The sequence below is a fragment of the Callorhinus ursinus genome, unplaced genomic scaffold, assembly GCF_003265705.2.
Source record: "Callorhinus ursinus isolate GAN/ISIS: 27379988/994484 unplaced genomic scaffold, GSC_fseal_2.0 scaffold15, whole genome shotgun sequence".
NCBI lineage: Eukaryota > Metazoa > Chordata > Mammalia > Carnivora > Otariidae > Callorhinus > Callorhinus ursinus.
In genome coordinates, this window is record NW_027397077.1 from 45,132,116 (window position 1) to 45,153,560 (window position 21,445).

At 57.9% G+C, this 21,445-nt stretch overlaps 1 protein-coding gene and 1 long non-coding RNA gene across 2 annotated transcripts; one reads left to right on the top strand and one right to left on the bottom strand.

Moving 5' to 3' along the window:
- Positions 1-9,005: 9,005 nt before the first annotated feature.
- On the bottom strand, positions 9,006-10,527 carry H1-10 (H1.10 linker histone). Its single transcript, XM_025885735.2, has one exon. The coding sequence runs from the start codon at positions 10,125-10,127 to the stop codon at positions 9,486-9,488; it is 642 nt and encodes a 213-aa protein (XP_025741520.1). The 5' UTR covers positions 10,128-10,527; the 3' UTR covers positions 9,006-9,485.
- A 642-nt stretch (positions 10,528-11,169) lies between these two features.
- On the top strand, positions 11,170-20,891 carry LOC112834273 (uncharacterized). Its single transcript, XR_003210823.2, has 3 exons — positions 11,170-11,617; positions 14,375-18,006; positions 18,985-20,891. It is a non-coding gene; the product is annotated as an uncharacterized lncRNA (long non-coding RNA).
- The last annotated feature ends 554 nt before the right edge of the window (positions 20,892-21,445 follow it).

Genomic DNA, 21,445 nt, shown 5'->3' on the forward strand with positions numbered 1-21,445 from the left:
CTAAGGAGTGGATTTTGTGACAAACATGGAGCACTAGGGCTTTCTGTGAAGAAAACTGCTTTTTCGGAAACAGCAAAAAGGCTTGGGGTGGGGGTGGGGAGGGGAGTGGTGGTTTCTTTGTTGTCTCTCTGTTCACTCAATACTTCGAAGTTTTGTGAATCCTTTAGCTTAAAACCAAGCTGACTGCTTGCCAAACACGAGGGGGGAGGGGCAGGGAGGGGGAGAATGGGGCACAGAGGCCAAGACCCTGTCCTGACCACAGGGACCATAGGACCTGGTTGAGGAGAAGCCCCAGTCACAGCCCACCAAGTCCCATCCAGATTCCCAGCCTCTGGGCAGAGCAGGGCACAGAGGGTGACATGGGCTTGGGGCTTGGAGCAGGGCTGCCTAGAGGGTCGATCAACTGCCCCAGCCTGGTCAGAGCCCCTGTGATTTGCTCTGCAGGCTCCTCCTTGGCACTGAACCACTTTATAATTATTTGGAATGGTTGTCTATTGTCTCCTCACCCGGCTCATTAGCTCTCTGAAAGCAGGAGCCACTTTTTCACCGTTATTTTCTCCCAGTGTTAACGACGTGTAACTACTTGTTAGGTGAATGCGAGCACTTACTTCATGGCCCGCCCTGAGCTGGGCAAGGAGCGACAGGCATTAACACAAACGGCTACACCTGGGAATTGTGCGCGTGCGCGCGCGCGCGCGCCCTGAGGGCATACAAAGAGCCAGGGCCGCTGTCAATAGGGGCTCCAGCAAGGTTCCCGCAAGCCTCAGGGAAGAGAGGGTGCACAGGCCGCGGGGAGAGCACGCGGGGCGCTGCTGAGACAGGAAGGGGCCTTCCCATGGATCCCGGGGTGGGGCACAAAAATCTCCAGGAGCGCCAGGAACCGCTCCGCAACTTCCTCTCTGGGGCGCCCGGGAGACCAGGACCGCAAAACGCTGCGCGGGATTCTGGACGGAAGTGGGCCGGCCCGCGCGCGGGGGAGACGGGGCGGAACAGGCTCCGAGCGCTCCTCGGCTGTCAGGCCGCCCACGGCGATTGGGCCCCCGCGCAGACGCAGCCACGGTAAGCAGGGGCGCTGGCCCCAAGCCCTATGCAAATCAAGGATCGCAATTTCCACCAATCAGACGGGAGCTCCGGCGCTGTTCCTGCTAATAGGAGTGCACGGCACGCCTCCCAGCTGGTGCCTCGGGAGGCGGGGAGCTGCGTGAGGGCGGGGCGCGGGGCCAGCCCAGGATCTCCCGGACGTGGACTTCGGCGGGGGCCCCCCCCGTTCTCCAGATTGCTCTTTGGAGCGCCTGCCTTCCGGCTGAGGGGCGGGGCTGGTCTGCGGTGGTTAGCGCTCCGGCTCCCCGCGCCCTGAAGGAGGGGCCGATTTCACTGCGGCCTCCAGTTTTGTTTGGGCTGATTTGCGTAGGGTTTTGGTTGTATTACCAAGAGATTTAAAAATACAGATAACTTACCAGAAGGTTGACTGTTATGACTATTTTGTCATATTTGCTTCAAATTGAATAAGCAACAAAAATGAAATTCCTTCTGTTTTCATTACTCGCCACCATTTGTCAGCGTGTGAATCACTGTGGTGGGGGCTTTCATTTTAACATGGAAGGACGGGATGTCCTCAGGGGCATGTTTCCTTTCCCTCCAGGTTTTACTTGCACATAAATGTGATGTTAAGAGCACATTCTTGTACCTGAGAACACGTTTTGTGATTTTTCAGGTTTACATAAATGGTATCATCTTTGGCGTCTCATTCTGCAATTTCTTTTTCTTAACTGGGTCATCAGCTGTAATAGGTATGGCCAAATGCTGTCCAATTTTTCACTTATTTCAGGGGCACATGAATCCCACCTTTTGCCAATACTTAGCTTGCTTTACTAGAGGAGTGGAGCATCTCCTCTCCTTTGTTTTTAATTACTTTTTAAATTTAATTTTTGTTTCTGTCCTTTGCTTTTAAAGAACAAATCTCAGGGACAAACAGGGCAGCTTTCACCTGCCATTCGATGTGGCCAAGTCAGGCCAGGGCCCCAGCTGTTTCCCCCGGGGCAGGTGGGACAGCCCTAAAATGTGGCTGTCCGGCCCCTTGGCTGGGCTCCCAGGTGGCAGGCCTCCCCCACCTCCCCGCCTCTGCTCTACCTTTGCAGTGACCAGGCTTGGGTCCAGGCCTTAGGGGATTCTTTCCCCTGTAGCCTTAGAGGTGGCAGAGGGTCCTCAGTACTCCAGGTCCTAATAGACAGGTATCTGTACCCCCCCCCCGCCCCCTTGCCACTCCTGTCTGCATTCATCTAGATCCATCTATCTCCTAGTGCTCGGGTCATGATCCCAGGGTCCTGGGATCGAGCCCCGCATCGGGCTCCCTGCTTGGCGGGAAGCCTGCTTCTCCCTCTCCCACTCTCCCTGCTTATGTTCCCTCTCTCGCTGTGTCTCTGTCAAATACATAAATAAAATCTTAAAAAAAAAAAAAGATCAAGTTGAGTGATCTCATAAGGTGGGGAGCTGCAGGCCACGCTGAGCTCACACATGATTTTGTTTGGCCCAAATAGTATTTGTTTTCAATTGTGATAAAATACACATGACATAAAATTTGCCATCTTAACCATTTTTAAGTTCACCGTTCAGTAGCATTACATATATTCACATCATTGTACAACCGATCTCCAGAACGTCTTCATCTGGCAAAACTAAAATTCTGTCCCCATTAAACAAGTCCCATTTCTGTCTACCCCTCACCCCCTGGCAACCATTCTGTTTACTGTCTCATGATTTTTACTGTTCTAGATATTTCATGTGAGTAGAATCATACAGTGTTTGTCTTTTTGTGACTGGTGTATTGCATTTAGCAACATGTCCTCAAGCTTCATCCATGTTATAACGTGTGTCAGACTTTCTTCCCTTTTTAAGGCTGGATAATCCTCCATCATACGGATATGCCCCATTTTGTTTATCCATTCACCCGTCGATGGGCGTACAAATCTCTTTAAGTTGATACTTTCAATTCTTTCAGGCATGTGCCCAGAAGTAAAACTGCTGGGTGATATGATAATTCTCTGTTTAATTTTTTGAGGCACCTCCATACAGTTTCCCCAGCAGCTGCACCCAACACATTCCCACTGACAGGGTACAAGGGTTCCAATTTCTCTGCATTCTTGCCACCACTTTTTTTTTTTTTTTAAGATTTTATTTATTTATTTGACAGACACAGCGAGAGAGGGAACACAAGCAGGGGGAGTGGGAGAGGGAGAAGCAGACTCCCCACTGAGCAGGGAGCCCGATGCGGGGCTCGATCCCAGGACCCTGGGATCATGACCTGAGCCGAAGGCAGACGCCTAACAACTGAGCCACCCAGGCGCCCCTATTTTTTTTTTTTAATAGTAGTTGTCCTGATGATTGTGAGGTGGAGTATTTCTTTTTATAAGCCCCTATTTTACAAGTGGGAGGCTTCACAAAAAAAAAGTGTATGGTTTCTACATAAAAAATTCTCCAGCGATGTTTCTGATGACTGAGCCAGGACCACAGGCAGAGGCACCTGGATGGCCCCTGGATGGCCAAAGCCACTCCCTGCCTCTGGAGGGGAGCTTCGATGCATTTTCAGGAGGTGCTTCTGACATGGTCCGAGAAATGGGAAGCAGTCAACAGAACTGGTAGTCACTGCCCCTCTTCAGGTAGGGTTTGTGTCCTCCAGTTGGCCAGACTGCCCTGCCTGGCCTGCCTATGCACATCTGTGTTTGAGACAGTGTTGTTCCTCCTCACCCTTCCACACAGGCCCGTTTTTTTTGTTTTTGTTGTTTATTTTATTTTTAAAGATTTTATTTATTTATTTATTTGAGAGAGAGAGAGCACGAGAGGGGAGAGGGTCAGAGGGAGAAGCAGACTCCCCACTGAGCAGGGAGCCCGATGCGGGGCTCGATCCCGGGACTCCAGGATCATGACCTGAGCTGAAGGCAGTCACCAACCAACTGAGCCACCCAGGCGCCCACACATGCCCGTTTTATAGTGAGGAACTGTGACAGCTTTGTAGTGTGTTGACTTGGCCAGGCTGAACTACATTTCCCACAACTCCCTTATTCATAGGTTTCCCGTAGGGTGGGCCACAAAGGTTCTTGCCAGATTTGGAAGGAAGCCACCATTTTGGTTGCTGATCAGGTGATTTACCTCCTTGGTGTGAAGCCGCACCAATGACTCGACTTTCCCTGGATTCTCCTTCAGTTTTGCTGACTCAGGTGTGTGCATGGTTAACTCTATGACGAAGGGTCTCAGCTTCTGCAGGATACCGTCATCACCAAGGTCAGAGGCAAAAACAACCAACACAAGTTTCAGTCTGTCCTAGGGCTCCAGCTTGCGTGGTTTCGGCCTGCTCGTGATCTTCCCCTCCTGTATGGGCAGCACAGGCTCCAGCCTCGGTCACAGAAATCCAGCCTAATGGAAACTGGCTCCTCAGCCCTGCAATCCATACGGTGCATAGGTGCGTCTGTACCTGATACCCCTCTGGTTCTGCTTCCTGCGTCGTGTCAGCTCAGTCTACTTGCTGCTTTCACCTTTCCCCAGACTCAGGAGTTTTTGCCACACTGGGGGCCGGTGCTAGTGCTCCAGCCCGAACCGTCCCTGCCCAAGAGCCGCGGGCTTCTCTGGCCTCCTGCACATCCTCCTCAAGAACGGGAAGCAGGTCTGATTGGTCCCCATCCCTGCCTCTGTTCAGCCAGTGTGTGCTGAATGAGTGACCGTGCACTAGGCCATGCGGGATCTCATTCCATTCTCCCAGTATCTCTGCAAGGATCAATGCCCCCGTTTGCAAGTGCAGGTGGCCCCAGTAGCACTTGCTGTGGAAAGACCCAGGGCCTCTTTGCTGCCTCTTTTGACTAACGGAGCTGCCAGAATGGCTAAAGGGCCCTCTGGCTATATCAACCAAGGATCCATTCCTGGGACAGAGGGATGGCAGCAGCCCTTGTGCTGAGTGCTCGAGCCCCCCACCCCCATCAGGTTCTGTGCTCGGCACAGGAGTCCACTCAGTGGAGACTCCATCATATGGGTCACTAAGGCCTGCACAGCCTGGAAAGGGGCTTTTCCAGTGTCTTCAGAGCTGTCCCAGGGTCAGGGAGAAGTTGGATCTAGGGACCCAGGAAGTAGACCTGAGAACCCAAGGAGGTTTGCAGGGAGGTAGATCCCAGCCCCATGAGAGGAAGGAGGCAGGGGCAGAGGAGGAGAGTGCGGTACACTCTTGGGGGCAGGGGGCGGGGAAACCTGGAGAACCGGACTGGAGGCAGTGTGTTCCTACCCCCTGGTTAGCTGATGGGTGAGTAAAAGAAATCTTTCTTGGCTCCATTTATAGATAAGGAAGCGGAGGCATGGGGAAAATAATCTTGCCCAGACCAAAAGACATGGTGGACAAGACCCAGTACGCTGACCTCAGCCTCTAGAGACCCGGTCCCACCCAACCCCTCCTCCCCTCCTGATCAGGGGGTGCAGAGAGGAGCCCAGGCTGGGGCCAATGCTAAGCCTCATTTTACAGACAAGCAAATACACGTGGTTCTTTGCTTCCTCCCAGCACCGGGGTCCCCTGCCCCAGGAAGCCCTCCTCCAGAGCCTCACGGTGTCCTGTGCCTCCGGCGTTCACCTGGAATTGAGGCTCCTCAGTGAGGTCTAAGAGACACAGGAGGTCAACAGCGGGTCCTGGGCTCCCCAGCCCCATGCAGGAGCAGAGTGTGGGGTCAGACAGAAAATATAGCCTTCCCAGTCCCAGCACCAAACCAGCAAGACCAGCTTTTGAACACCTTCCTCGCTGGGGCTGTCACAGGGCTGAGATGTGACCCGTGCAGCCTTCCTCGGAGTGCCTGGCACTTGCTGAGCGGTCACATGGGGCAGGTCACGGCCATCCATTCAACTTGGGGTGCAGGTCAGTGACGTGGGACCCATGCACAGGTGCAGCTCCGCTGAAGGGTCTAGTGAGCACCCTGAGAAGAGAGAGGAGGGGCCTGTGGGTAAACAGTGGGACACTGGGAAAGTCCTTTCAGAAGAAGAACAATTTAAAGGAATGACAAGGGGGCACCTGGGTGGCTCAGTCGTTAAGCGTCTGCCTTCGGCTCAGGTCATGGTCCCAGGGTCCTGGGATCGAGCCCCGCATCGGGCTCCCTGCTCCGCGGGAAGCCTGCTTCTCCCTCTCCCACTCCCCCTGCTTGTGTTCCCTCTCTCGCTGTGTCTCTCTCTGTCAAATAAATAAATAAATAAAATCTTTAAAAAAAAAATAAATAAAGGAATGACAAGGTCCAGGATGTGAACATGGGAGGGTAAAGTGAGTCAGAGGAGTGAGAGACCAGATTGCAAGTGACAAAAACCAATTCAAGCCGGCGTAAAGAGCAATGTATCAGCTCATGTGGCAGTCAGGTCTAAACTATCTTCAGGCATAACTGGATCCAGAGGCTCTGTTAATGTCCTCAGGTATCCGTCTCTCCATTTCATGGTTCCAACTTTCTGTCTTGGCTCCTTTTTCAGATGGGCTCTCCCTGTGTATTGACAAAGATGGCTACTGGCAACTCTGGCTCCCTTCTCCCTCCCTGAGGGAGAGAGTACCTCTTTCTCAGTAGCTCCAGGAAGAGTCCCAGGATTGACTCTCATTGAACTCACTAGGGTCAAGCACCTATTTCTGACCCAATGGTTGTGGCAAAGTGAACAACTCAACACTCATTGGCCAGGTCTTCAGTCACATAAACATTCCTAGGACTGGAGAGTCAGATCCCCAGAGCCAGGTGGCCTGAGAGTAGGGTGGCTTGGGTCCCCAGAAAAATATGACAGTGTTCTTTCTTATCAGAAGAGTGAGAGGCCTTCCTCACGGAGGGCTGGTCCACAGGTGCTCCAGTGCTCCTGGAGAAGGTGGGTCTCAAGATGGAGAAGACAGCCAGCTAGGGGCCCAAGTGTGCAAGGAACGGAGCCGGGAGACGGAGAGAGGTGGGGCGGCAGCATCAAAGCAGGAGGCCACTGGGAGAGCCAGATGGTAGGAGCAACAAAGGGTGGATTTGGGCGGGAAATAGGGAAAGGCAGTGTGGAATACGAAGGACCTGAAGGGCACTTTGGGGCCGTGGAGCTCAGGAGATGTCTGCAAAGGACAGATTGTCGGGGGTGGCGGGCCTCTGGTTAGGAGGGGCTCAGGGGAAGGGATGCCGCTCCATGTGACTTGTTGCACAGCAGGTGCACTGTCCATGTGCCTGGGCCCCTTTAGCAGCCCCTTCTCAACCCCTCTCAGAACCTGAGTTACCTGGGAGCTGAGCAAAAAGCCAAGTCTCAGGCCCTGGCCTCAGATTGTGACTTGGACAACCAGGGTGAGCAGTGAGCCTAGGTGGCATCTCGACTTGGGTTTCCAATTTAGGGAACAGTGGAGGGGAGGTGGAATCTGAGGGATCACATTTAGCTGGTCAGGAGCACCATCCCCCAGAATCCTGGGCAGGCCGAGGCTTCTCCTGGCTTCTAGCTGCTGATGGCCTATTAGCTAGCCCTGCAGGCAGTGTGGGACAGGGTCTGGGCCGGCACCATGGCCCTGCGGCAGGGCACTGGGCACCCCCGCTCCAAAGCTGCACATGGATGAAACTATTACTGATCAACAAGTGGCTAGGACATGGACTGGCAGGGTGGGTGGAGCAGTCAGCCCCAGCCCACCATGGTCCTGCTGTCTCCAACACAGGCCTCCTACCTGCCTCCTGGATGCCCACAGTTGCCCAGAACCAGAACAGCTGCAGCCAAGGCTAACATCCCATTTCCTCCTTTGCCCTAATGACAGGGCCCCCTACTGCCATGTCAGCAGGTCTCCATACTGGGGGGGGAGGTGTCATCTTGTTCTCAAACCTTGTGCCTAGAGAGCAAGGATGGGCAGAGGGACCTGGCTGTGACTTGTCTTCTCCACTTGACTTGTGCAGGGCAGGCGCCTGTGCTGGTTTTGTCCACCGTGTCCTCCCTCACAGCCCAGCCCAGGACAAGGCCGGGGAGACTCATGCTGGCACTGGGCCCTGCAGTGCCCAGAGGCAGGAGGCAGCAGGCAGCAGGGAGACCCAGCAAGACTTTAAAAAAACTGAAAGAGCACGTGGAGTGGCCACTTGCTCTGTGTGGAAGGGTCTGCAGGGTGGTAGGTGGCTGAAGGATTTGCCCTGTGACCCCAGTGTGTGCCAGGGGATGGTAGTGGCTGCCAGACCTGGGTCAGGTATACCAGCAGGCCAGAGGGGCTTCTCCAGTGATGCTCCCTCCCCTCCCCTATTGCCCTTACCCCCCCCCATAGTCTCTAACACAGAGACCATCTCCATCTGTCACCTACCCCAGCCCAGGCTTACCAGCTTGGTACATGTACATACTCACTGTTCTAGAACATTCCCTAGCTTCCCACTGCCCCAGAGCCTTCCTTTTGCAGGGTTGTCTTCATAGGAACATTCGCCAAGGGCTCAGTTCATCTTAAAATACAACTATCGCATATACTGGACACCAGAGTGTCTCAGGGCTGAGGATCATTCTTCCCAACTTGTCCAATAACCCTCTGGTCCGTGTGCACTCCAGATTGGCCAGCAGGCGGAGAATCAATGCCTTGCTCAGGCCACACCTCGGGCTGTGCTCAGCGAGCCAGAGCCCAAGGCCTCCACATTTCCAATATCCTCATCACATCAACACAAAGTCTCAGTGAATTCAGAATAACTAATCTCTGCAAAGGCCCAGCCTTATACGTGCTGAGGGGACCTGACCAGCAAATCCCGAAAAGCCAGGGCTGCCTCCCCTTCCCCCCTTCCCCCTTTCGCGGGGGCCCGACCAACGTTCCTCAGCATCTTTCCACCTTCGCTCACAGGAGATCTGTTCCTTGAGGCTCCCCTCCAGGATCAGCCGGCCGCCCCCTCCCTGCAATTACCACCCCGTGCGGAGAACTCCAGGTTCCACGCCTACCCTCGGTAACATCTGGGGTGCCCAGGACCCTTGGGACCCCATCCAACCCAAGCCGCGCGCGGACCGCGCCCATCCCTACTCCACTCGGAAGAAAACGAGAGCGGTTCAAAGGTTTAAACAATTTATTGTGCCCCAAAAAGGCCGGCGGGATGAAGGGAAGGCCGCGCGGCCCGCGCCCCGAGCGATTGTTTGTCGCGCACCCAAAGGCGGAGGGTGGGGAGTGGGGAAGGGCGGCGCGGGGGCCGGTCCTAGCGCACCAGGGCCCCGCCACCCCGCGGCCCCCGCCGGGGCAGGCAGGCGCGGCCGCGGCCATTGGCGCCTAGGGGCCGGTAACCATGGCGACGGCCGTTGCCAAGGGCGAGAGCCAATAGGGGCGTCGCCAGGCCGTTTCAAAAATCTAAAGCAAAAACAACAACAAAAAAACGCTACGGCGGCAGGGGAGGGGGGACGAGGAGGGGAATGGAGCGGGCCCCGGGCCCTCCGTGCGGCTCAGAGCAGGGGCGGCGGCGGCCCGGCCAGACAACCGTACAAAATACTTGGGGTAGAAAAACCGAACGCCGGGAAGACCCGGCAGGCCGGCGCGCTCACTTGCGGCCCTTGGGCACCTTGGGGACGCTGGGCTTGGCCGCCTTCTTCACCTTCTTGCCCCCGGCGGCCGCCGCCTTCTTAGCCTTGCTGCCTTTGTCCTTCTTGGAGGCGGCGCCCTTCTTGTGCGAGCGCTTCTCGGGCTTCTGGCCCTTGGCCGGCTTCTTGTCCGCGCGCCGGGGGCCGGCCGCGCCCGGGGCCGCCTTCTTGGCCTTGTGCGCGGCGGGCGCCGGGGCGGTGGCGGCCGCCGTGGCTCCGCGCCGCTCGCCGCCGCCCTCCAGCTTCTTGCGGTTGAGCTTGAACGAACCGTTGGCGCCGGTGCCCTTCACCTGCAAGAGCGTGTCGTTCTGCACCAGGGCCTTGATGGAGTACTTGAGGTAGGTGCGCCCGTTCTGCTGGTCGAACCAAGCCACCTTCTTGGCCTCCGCGTAGATCTTGGCCAGCGACGAGCCGTTGCGCTCGCCCAGCCTGCGGATGGTCTCCACCACCAGCTGGCTGTACTTGCCCGGCTGGTTCTTCTTCTTGTTGTTCTTTTTCTTCCTGGACGGGGAGAGCGTCGCCGAGCCGCCAGCCTTGGCCGCCTTCTTGGCCACCCCCTCGGCGGTCGTCAGCGGCAGGGCCTCCTCGAGCTCCACAGACATGGTGGCGAGCGGGTTGGTGGCGGGCGGGGCGCGAAAGCCCGGGGGCCGCGCCGGGAAGAGGAAGGCGAGGGGCCGAGGGGGCGCCGGGGGACTGGGGGCGCGCGGCGGCTCCAGGCGGGAGCGGCCGCGGCCGGGCCTGGGGCCGGGCGGCAGGGCTGGGGCGGGGGCCGGGCCGGCGGGAGCTGAGGATCCCGGGCCGGGGCCGGAGCCGGCGTTGGAGCCGAAGCCGGAGCTGGAGCCGGAGCCGGAGCCGGAGCGGAGGGGGGTTTCGGGGCAGACGGGGCTGGAGCCGGGACCCGGCCTGAGCGGGGAAAATCGGCCAAGGGAGCGGCCGCAGCTGCCGCTGCCACTGCTGTCTCCGGAGCTCGCTGGGCGTGCGCGCTGCGCTCTGATGAAGAGGGCGCTCTGCTCCGCTTTTATAGCTCCATGGCGGACCACGTTGAGAACAACAACAGCCTGGTCTGGAGCCAGCGCGAACTTGTGCTTCTTGCAGCCCCTTCCTCGGCCGCTGGCTTCCCGGATCGCGCCTCCCGGGCGCCAACGAGCCCACAGCCGAGCGCCCCGGACAGGGCCCGAGCCTGCGGCGCAGCGGAGAGGCGGCCTGCGCCCGGGAAGGGCTCGGCAAAGGGGAACGGAGGGGTGCACCCTATGCTGCGGGAGCGCGAGAGGAGGGGGGCACCCGGTTTGGGGGCGAATAGCCCGGGTCCCGGGGGAGGCCGCGCGGCCCGGAGCTTTGGGGCCGGCAGCCAAGAGTGCGCCACGGCCACCCAAACCCTGAGGGCGGTCAGGGGGCCCCTGGCCTGCCCGCAGGACCAGCTTTAATTTGTCCGAACTAACACAGGGCACGCCCTCACGTGGTCGGCTGGGGCAATGTGAAGTGTGCTAGGACATCTCCGAGGGGGGTCTCCACCCGCGTCCGAGGGGACGACGGCTGGAGGCGCCCTCCAGCTGCGCGCTCGGGGTCTTGTTATGCCTCAGGGGCCTGAGCACCGCCCGGGAGGAAGTCGGGGACGACCGCAGGTGTCTCTCTGCGGACATTTCCAAACCTTCCCCCCCACCCCCGCCCACTGGAGCTGATGCTCCAAGTGCCCCATTTTGTGCTGCGCAAGTAGCCGCCACCGTTCGCCCCAAAGCCAAATGGCGGTTCCATGGTGGAGCTGGTGGAGCGAATGTCAGGCTGCGACCCCCGAAGGAGTTCTTGGACAGGGTGGGGGAGGGGAGGTGCTGCGGCCACACCCCTACCCCTGTCGTGCGGGAAGGGCGATGGAGAGCGGGTCCCGGAGACTGCTCTCCTAGCGTTCTCTCTCCTGGTACCAGGCGAAATCCTCCGCGGGGGCTTGTGCAAGTCTGGCGGCTCTGAGCTGGGCGGGGTGCAGCAGAACTGGTGCCGAGGAGGTGCCGAACAGTCTTTCTCGAAGCCAGAGAAGCCTCTACTTGGGGAAGCTGACACCATGGGGAGACACCCCGGGAGGAGAGCTGATCCCTTTGGAGTAAGTGATTTTAGGCCCGAGCATGGAGGGGTGGATAGGCCGGGACGGTGGAAATTGGGGTTCCAGAGTGGAGAGCTGGAGGCCATGAAGTCCGGGAAGGGGAAGGGGAAGGGGAAGGGGAAGCACGGGGGGGGGGGGTGGTGTTCTACCCCAAGAGGCCCCTGTCTGCACGCACCCTTTTCCCAGAGCAAGCACAGACCCCATTTTCCCTTCAGACAAACTAGTGAATAAGGCCCAGGAGAGGAGGAAATTGAAGCTGGGAAAGGTGAGACCCGGGTGGGTTTTTTTGGAGGGGGAGGGCGGTCAGTGGCATTGAGCCAGAGAAGGGCTTTGTCCCCCAGGGCAGTGAGTACAGCCCATAGGAGAAGGAAGATAAACCCAGGTCCCTGCATAAAAGGCCCAGCCCCTCGCCCAGGAAGAAGGACGCCCCCCCCCCACCACCACCCAGTGAACTGTCTGTCAAGCCAGGAAAACCTTGTCTGCCTAAGACCTTAGCCAAAGTGAGGAAAGACCATCAGAAATCTCCTAGCAGAGACTGGGGTGGGTTTCTGAAAACGCCTGTTGGCTGAGCTCTGGGGGCGGCTGGGGAGCAGAAAGGTCTTGCAGAGACGGCGTGGCTTGAGCAAAAACCAGAGGTTCCGGAAATGCGAAGTGTGTGCAGGCTGGGCCACGTGGAGGATGTAGTGCAGTGAGAGAGGGGCAGTAAGGTGGAGCTGCTGCAGCCGCTGAGGAGTGTCTGTCCAGGAGCAGAAGCCGTCCTAGACGGAGCAGAGGGCACGGAGGTGGGTACGGCAGCCCCTAGCACTGTGGACCAGGGTGCTCAGAGCTGGGGCTGGAACAGGGACACCAGGAAGAGAGCTGGCCCCAGGAGACCAGCTGGAGCAGGAGGCAGCCAGGTGACTGGCCTGGAGGGGCTTGAGCTTGGTCTCTGAAAGGTCAGAGGAAGAGTAGAGGGTGATGGCCCTGGTGGCTCCCCAGCATGGGCAGCAAGGGCACCCTCAGACTGATATTTGCCCAGCCATCCTGGAGAGAAGGTCGCTGGAAATGTGAATCTGGAGCTGGTTGCAGCAACAGCCTGGGTCAGGGGTGTTTTCCCAGGGTCACTGTGGAGGGAAGAGGAGGATGTGGAAATGGTAGGAAAGGGAGGGGTGCTCCATGGGAGACAGAGGAAGAACAGTCAGAGAGGAAGGAGGGAAGCAGGTGTGGCTGCTGTCACGGAAGCTAGGGAGGAGAGAGTTTCAAGAAAGAAGGGCCCGTCTGTCACAATGCAGCGCATTCAGAAAGTGGATTGATCAATCAGCAGAGTGGACAGGTTCAGCAGAGCTGGAGAGACTGCGAAGCTTCCAGCCTCTGAGACCCTCTGGCTGGAATCTGCCTGTTTTGCCCAGTGTTTTATTTTCTTATTTATTTATTTTTAAAGATTTTATTTATTTATTTGAGAGAGAGAGAATGAGAGACAGAGCACGAGAGGGAAGAGGGTCAGAGGGAGAAGCAGACTCCCTGCTGAGCAGGGAGCCCGATGCGGGACTCGATCCCGGGACTCCAGGATCATGACCTGAGCCGAAGGCAGTCACTTAACCAACTGAACCACCCAGGCGCCCTTGCCCAGTGTTTTAAAAACAAAAATGAAACGACTAAATTAGGTCCAGGATTGAAAAATCAGGTGATTTCAGATAAAAATGTCTCCAGATTTCAGCTTTCCTTTAAAAAAAATCTGAAGATTCACCCTGGGTGGGGGCAGAAGGAACAGGGCCTGAGTAACCGTTACCCCTCTAGATGGGCCAGACTCCCAGCACCTGGTCAGTTTGGGGGTGTGGCCAGTGTGGGGCAGATGGAAGGCTCTTCAGGCCCGGGGGAAAGACCTTACTGTGATTGGAGGGGAGAAGGAATCAGTGGAGATCATGGGTATGTGCAGACAGGGCAGTGTGACCCAGGCCATTGGGAGGACATAGAAGACAGGGCTCAGAGTCCACCCCAGCCCTGGTGGGCTCCTTGGCCTGCTCCTGGTGGAGCAGGTCCTTTTGCTGTGGGGAGGGGGGTGCTGCCTGTGGACCTGTGGAGCAGGGTCCGGGAGACTAATTCTAGGGCCTTAGGAACTGGCAGAGACCAAGTGGCTTCATCCCACTGGCCTCGTCATACAGATGGGGACACAGTCTTGACAGGCTTGGGGGACGGAGGATAGTGGCTTTGTCCAGTTAGCCAGGATTCTAGGCCTGGGATCCTGCCAGCCAAACCCCACGCTCCCAGGCAGCCCCCCCACCATCACCCCTCTAAGGAAACGCAGGTGGGGAAGGCCTCAAGTAACCAATGAAAAATGATGGAATCTGGAGAAAGAAACGTCTGGAAGTGGCCAGGGCCTAGCAGAGATGACCCCCTCCTGCATCAAGCCCCAGGGCCAGACCAATCTTGGAGTTAAACTAGGGGCAGAATCAGGGTGCGTGGGTGCGTCCTCTCTCCTCCAGTCCTAGGGCTCCAAACACCATCCATACACCGATGACACCCCGTTTCTGTCAGCCCTCATTCCTGTCTCTCTCCTGACCACAGACTGGCCGCCTGCCGCTAACTCCACTGGGATGTCCAAGCACATCTCTTTCCGGGTGGTGGCTAAAACAGAACTCTGTTTTCTCTTGCAAACCTGCTCCTCCCCAAGGTTTCACAGACAGTTCTAGCCCCAAAGCACAGACTTGGCGCCGATTTCTTTTCTCCTCTACCCTCTCATTCAACCTATAGATTCCTGTCACATCTGTTCCCACGCAGGTTCCTCTCCAAGCCCCCGAGGTCTCCACCCTTCCCCTCTGGGCTCTTCAGGCCTCTCCACGCAGCAGCAGATGGAGCGGCTAACACAGAAGTCTGATCTCCTGCATCCCCCCACCTCTGCCGAAAGGCCTCGGGCGGCTTCTCATCAGACTTAGGATGAGTCTGCAGTCAGCTGCACTGGCTTTTTTGTTCCTCACACAGACCGGGGGCGGGGTCCCACCTCAGGGCCTTTGCACTTGCTGTGTGGCTGACAGCAGTTACTCCCATCTCAATCCTTGAAAGCCTCTTCAGGGTAGCCGCCTAGGCAGCCTGGCTGAATACCGCTCGAGAATTCCTGTATCACATCACCCTGCTTGATTTTCTTCATATCACTTATCATTATCTGACCCTGTGTCATCTATTTACGTGTGTACTGGGCGCTCTGTAAGAACTGAGTTGGGTCTGCCTTGCTCCCCACTGGAGCCCAGCCCTGGGCACACCCCCTGCCTGGTTGCCGCCCCTGCTCACTGCCGCCTAAAGACAGTACAGCTTTGCCTGCAGCTGCCGCACCAGGAACGGGGGCTGGGAGTCAGGAGTTCCTGGCTGGGCTTGGACCCTGGCACTCCCACAAACTTCATGTGTGACCCACAGCTCCCCCCACACTTCTCTACCCTCAGCTCCCCAGTTTGTGAAAAGGGGTGGGATGTGTGCAGTGCCCCACAGCTTTGGCAGCCTGAGTCTGGACTTCTGAACAGAGATGCCCTCGAGAGAAGGGAGGACCCGCAAGAATACAGCCTTCCTGGAGGGTGAGACACAAAACAGAGACCCTGGTGTCAGGCAGAGTGTGGCAAGTCTGGGTCTAGGATGCGGAACCCTGGGCTCTGGGAGGGCTCCTGTGCTTCTGTCAGCCCCAGTGTTATCCTCTGTAAAAGGGGTATCCGCCCTGGAGCTCAAGCGGAGACACCTCCACCTGGGAGGGTTTCAGACGGCCTGGGTGGGAGTCACCAACTCAGGGACCGGATTCAGAGGCCCTGTGGCCTGAGGGCCCCTCCCCAGGGAAGGCCCCGTTGGCTGTTACCTGCTGAGGTTACAGTTGAGGGCCAAAGCGGGTCTCCCCAAAATGTGTTTTAAACCGAGATGTTAGCTTCATCCTAGGCCTGGACTGGGAGCGAGGGTGGCAGGGCCCAGTTTGGGATTTAAAATGTAAAAAAATTAAAAATTAAAAAATAAATAAATAAAATAAAATGTAAATAGAGAGGCATTAAGTACTTTTCAGCATTTAAGGGGAGACAAAGGGAAATTCACCAGGCGAGACTGTGGGGAAGGTTGCCTTTAAGATGCAAATGTGTATTGTGAATCCCTGAATGGGGACGTTGTTAGGGGCCCTGGCCCCTCGCCCCCTGTGGCTGGGCAGTGGGCTCTGAGGGCCCGGTGGGTCTGACGAACCCGGGAGAAGCGGCCAGAGATCAAAGGAGTGGACAAGTTGATGCTGAGGCTGAAAGGGCGCGAAACGTGGGGCCCGAGAGAGCTTAAGAGTTCCCCGGACGCCTCACTTGGAGGGAGACTGCTGACCCCTTCAGCCAGGGAGGGTCCCGAAGTAGGAACTGGGCCCCAGCTCTGCCGGGAGACTGGGACGGGCCAGGGGGCTGGTTCCTAAGCGCAGCTGGCCCATGCTTAGGGCACCAGCAAAACAGGAGCCCCACAGAAGGTTCCAATAGGATACACATTGTTTAAGGGTGGAGGTAGGTAGTGCGCATCAGGGAAGAAGCCAGACCTTTGTGGGACCTCACACAGCATTAAGTGTGGTTTTCATTCTGAATTGCATTAAGCAAGAGGGACGGCAGGCCCGCGTGCACACGTCTGCATGGGGCCTCGAGGCACCTGGGGACCACGGTTGTTGAGTAAGAATCCCCAACCTAGAGCTAAGGCCCACAGAGGTGACAGAGTTGAGGATGATCGGAGATTTGCACCTGTCTCCACAATTGAGCCACCTCCCTCTGTCCGTTCTCCAAGAGCTGTGAAGGCTGCTGGACCGAGCAGTGAGCGGGTGCAGGAGAAGAGGGAGGTGGGGGCCCGGCCGGGCCCTGCTGTAAGTTACGCTGCCTTTCCCCAGGCCTTCTTTTCCCCCGTTCCTTTAAAAGCTCATTAGTTTTTTCTCAGTAAAGTTACTCGTGGTCTAAAATTCAACGGTGAAGGATGCAAAGTGAAAACAAAGCCCCTGCCCCTCAGTCCCACGGCCTGGACACAGCCCCGCTCCCGGCAGGGGCACGCGGCCAAACGGGCACAGTGGTGCTTCTTGCTTTGTTAACCTGGACGGCTCAGTGGGCACATTGGGTGTAGCTTGTTCTTCGGAATAGCTGCAGAGTGGCCCACAGCCTGTGCCCGGCGCCTTATTTAACCAGCCCTGTTGATGGGTGTGCAGCGCTGTTTCAATGCTTCCATGACTCTCTTCACTAGCCTGGAAATATCTACGGGATTCATCCTATAATTGGGGTTTCTCTGTCAAAGAGAATTGTTAACTTTTGGTGACCTGTGGCCAGGTTGTCCTCAGAGACTGCCCCTCCCCTGCACCCCCCATTTCCCCTTCCCCTGCCCTGTGTCCCCACTTGGGGCCTGTTTCTGCAAACCAATGCCACCCCCGGGGGAGCACTCGGACCTCAGGATTTGTTTTTCTTCCTTTTCATGTTTTGTAACCCCCAGCTTGCGTTATTGTGTGCTCTTCCCTGGGCCCCCATCTCAGGGGCTGCCATCACTCCTCAGGGCCTTCCCCACTGCCCCCTCCTGTGGGCTGTGGCCCAGTCTAGCAGCCTGCCTTCTGCCAGCTTTTCTAACTTCATATCCCATTCTTCATCCCTGTCAGAGGCCTCAGCCGCGGGTGTCTCCCTGGCCGCGCTGGGCTCTGTGGCTGACCAGAGCCCTGACTCCCCTGCCCTGGGGGTCCTGGGGCTTGGAAGTGGGGTCTCTGCCCAGCTGTCCAGCCCGTGTGCGGCACAGGGCCTGGTGCAGGCGCTCAGAGCTTGGACGAGGGTTGAGGGTTCGAAGGAGGCAATGAGCAGTGGAAGCCGGAAAATGGCTTCTCCAGGCCCCGCCCCTGAGGAGCTGTCCCCGCCGCCCAGGCTCACCCTTGGGTGGGGATCGAGGAGAGAAGCTCAGAGGAGCTGGGTCCCTAGAGTTGGGGGGGCAAGGCCGGGTTGGGAGGAGGGTAGCTCCCCGCCCAAAGCCTTCAGGGGGATTCCTTTCCTGGGGGGGGGCAGTCCTGCGCCCCGCCCCCTCCGCCGCCCCATGGCCAGCTGACAGGCCCCGAGGGGGCAGTGCCGGCCAGGCTGGGGCCCCGGGACTCCGCAGCCTCGCCTCTGCCCCTGTGGGAAGTGCCGGCTCGGAAGGGAGCCTGCCCCGCAGGGCTTGGCTTCCTGAGGTGGGCGATGCCAGAACGGTCTCCCAGCCTCAGACGTGTGTGGTCGAGCTTCACATCTCTTCTCCAGAAGCCTCTGAGGCCCGAGTAGATGGGACGGGATCAAAAAACCATTCTGAGAAGGGGCTCCAGACAACCAGGACAAAACCCGACAGAGAAACCACCTTCCTAGGTCTTCGTGCGCTGTCAGCCTGGGCGGCCTGGGGTGGCGGCCCCTGCAGCACCATCCCTGTTGGCTGAGGTGCAGGTGACCGAATCTTGGCTTTATCTCCCTTTCTTACAAGCAGTCTCAGTTTGTGGACCAACTTTCTTCCTGGAGAAGAACTGAAAGCCCTAACGGGTGGGAGAGCAGCCTGCGGCCCCCTGCTCAACAGATGGAGCCTGGGCACCACGCTTGCCAGGAATCCAACGTTCCCAGGCGGCTGCGGGGTGGGGGTGGGGGGTGTTTCTACCTCCACTGTCCAGATGAGGAAACTGAGGCTTCAGAGAGGTTAGGTAATGTCCCTGATGATATCCGGCCAGGAAAAGATGGCAAAGCATTTGCTGTTTACCCCATTGCACGTAGCCCCCTTCTGCCACCTCCAGACACTTTCTCATACTTTGCTTTATACCACTTATCACTTTCTGGGATTATCCTGTCTCGTGCCTGTCGTCCCCACTAGAGCAGGGACCCTGTCTAAGTCACTGCTACATAGGGCCTGGCACATAGTAGGCCCTCAATAAATATTTGTTGAATGAATGAGATGGGATTCAAACCCAGGTCCAGCTGGGCGGCTTGTGCTTCCTGTCACGGCACCGACCCTACATGGGTCACAACTCAAAAGTGTCTGTGCACTGAGCCTGGCAGAGCGGGCAGGGACCCCACAGGGTTGTGACACCTTTGAAAACCCTAGTGGAAAGCCTACTGCGATCTTTGCAAGGCTCACAGAATTTTATTTCATAGTTATTTGCTTGTCCAAATTGGGGATCCTGAACTGGTCAAGAACGAGTTAACAAATGCCCTGGAAGTTTCCTCCTGAGATGAGGCGCAACCTCAACCTAGACTCTGCTCCCTAACTGCCATTATCTGAGAGGGGGCCCTGAAGAGTGGGGACGTTATGGCTGCTCTGGGTAGCAGGTAGCAAAGATGGGCCACTTCGGACGGCCACCTGCCACCTGGCTCTGCCACAGCCTCCTCCTCCTCCTCCCCCAAGTTCAATCCAGTCCTTCTTCCACTTAGAGGCAGCGGAGGAGCTTTTAAAAAGGCAAACCAGAGCTTGTCGCTGTCCTGCTTGGACCCGCCAGCGGCCCCCCGCCAGGCCCTGCAGCCTTCAGGCCCTGCTGACCTCTTCGACTTTATCTCCCGCCCTCCCGGCCGGGCACACCCCGCGCCGTGCTGTACCGGGCTGCGGGGCCGGCCATCCTGCTGCCTGCCCCCCCACTTCCCGACCACCCCCCGTCGTCCGCACCAGCTCCCTCAATCCTGTCATCTTGATTCCTTTTCTCATAAGGTTCCTCTAGCTACATGAGCTTTATTTGCTTGCTTTCTGTGCCCCCGCCTCCAAGACCTTGTCTGTCTTGTGTAGCATCGCATGATGGGAATCTAGAAACGAATCTAACTCCTGGCCTTAGTCAGGTTCCAAAATATATTTGGGGAAGGGAAAAAAGCCCAAATCAATGCCTAATCTGGAGCCTGACATAAATAGCTCTCAGAAAATGTGTTCCTTTACCCCCCCTCTTATCAGGTCATCTTTCTTGAAAGAGGGGGCCTTTGAGGAATGCTTTGGGACCATCAGGGGATTGAAAGGGAGGATCCTTAGCCCATGTCTTGTAGTCCCATCTGCCCTGCACCACCACCACCCCTCATTTTACACGAAGAAGCTGAGGTCCAGAGAAGAGGCAGGGCCCACTCGGGCCATTTGGATTATACTCCAAGTCTAATTCCCAGTCCAGTGCTCTTGCCCCACCAGACCCCCTCGTCTGTCCAGTTGAGAAAGGCTCAAAGTGGGTCTTTCTCTTGCCAGATCTTCACAGAGGCCAGGTTTTCCCCAAGCCCCCATCGGATCCTGCCCACCCCTGCTGAAACACCTGAGCAGCTTCCCATCACACTTGAGTAAAATCCAAACGTCTCCCCACAGCCCAGGCGGCCAGGTGTGGTCTGTGCCCTGGTGGTCTCACTCCTGTTCCCCGGCTCCCCATCACTGCTGGCCTCTCCGTCCACGGCTGGGACAGCCAAGCCACACGCCAAGGCAGTGCCTTCGTGCTGCTGTTCCCTCTCCTCAGACTTTCACGGCCTTTGTCCCTTTGTGCCAGTCAAGTTAATGTCCTCAGGGAAGCCCTCCCTAAACACCCCATCTGAAGTAGGGTTACCCCCCACCCCCGCATCTTTCACAAATCACTTTTCCATGGTTTCCTTCATAGCACTTATCACTACCTGAGAGTTTTTGGCTGGATAGCCCTAGTTTCCCTGCCCCACCCTAAGATCAGCTGGTCTGGCCTATCACCAAATCCTCTGTACCTGGCACACGATAGATGCTCAATAAACATTTGTTTGAATAAATGAAATAAAAAGGGCGCTCGTGGGGTACAGAGATTTGGCCTGGTCTTTTCTGTCCCAAGTAGTAAACTTGGTGTCTGGAGAGCCTGGCGGTGGCGTTGAAGGCGAAGACGGCATCTCCGCGCCCCCCCTGCCCCGCGCACCCGACTGTCAGGATTGCCGAGAGGCGGCGGTTCACCGAGCCGAGCACCGAGCGAGCATTTGCAAGGACCGCGACGGCTGGCGTTGGTGTGTGCGGTGCATCCAGGCTCCCCGCGCACCGACCGGTGCCCGAGGAAGGGTGGCTTGCGGGGCATGTGGGCAGGACGGGCACGCCAGCTGTGGCCTGAGGGGCGGCTTGGGGTCTGGGGAGCGGGAAGGACCTCCTCAACGCTAGGGTTAATGTGGTGTAGTTCAGGTACGCGACGACCGAGGCCAGGGTCCAGGGTGGAGACCTCTGGGGGCAGAACGAGGAGGGTTCCCGGGACACACCGTTAAGATGTTCAGTGCGGGCTGCCGCGCTCCTGGCCCTTCTTTACAGGGGAAGCAGCGGTGAGTGCCCAGCCTTTGCCGTGTGCAGCTGCCTCAGGGCCTCTCCAGAGCCGGAGTGGAGTAGCCCCCCCCCAACCCCCCCCAGCCCCTCCGTGTCAGAGGGGCCCCGGGCACTCGAGGGGGCGCCTCCCTTCCCGGCCTCTCTGCCCACGAGGCGGCGCGGGGCCCTGCGTTTCGGTCCCGCTGCCGCCGCCGCCGCCGCCGCCGGGCGCCCTGCCTTCCCTCCCCCGTCCGCCCCACCGCCGCCCGAGGTCAGACCCGCCGGGCCAGGCCAGGGTGGCGGCGGCGAAGATGCAGCCCCTGCTCAAGCTCCGCGCGGCCGTTAGGCGTTGGGCGCGCGCCCCACCCCCCGACGTCACCGCCGCCGCGGCCCGGCCCCGCCCTCGTCTCCACGGAGACCAGCACGCTTCCCGGCGCCCGCTCTCCAACTGCAGTCCCGCTACTGCTCCCGCCTGCGCCTAGCGCTGCTGTGGACGCCGCTGCTGTGGGCGCCGTGAGCCAGGGTCTCCCAGACGCTTATTAACATGCAGACCTCCAGACTGCCTTCTCTGAAGAGTCGGGCAATAGGTTCAGGGAGGGTCATGGGAATCTCTCCTTTACCAGGGCGATTCTT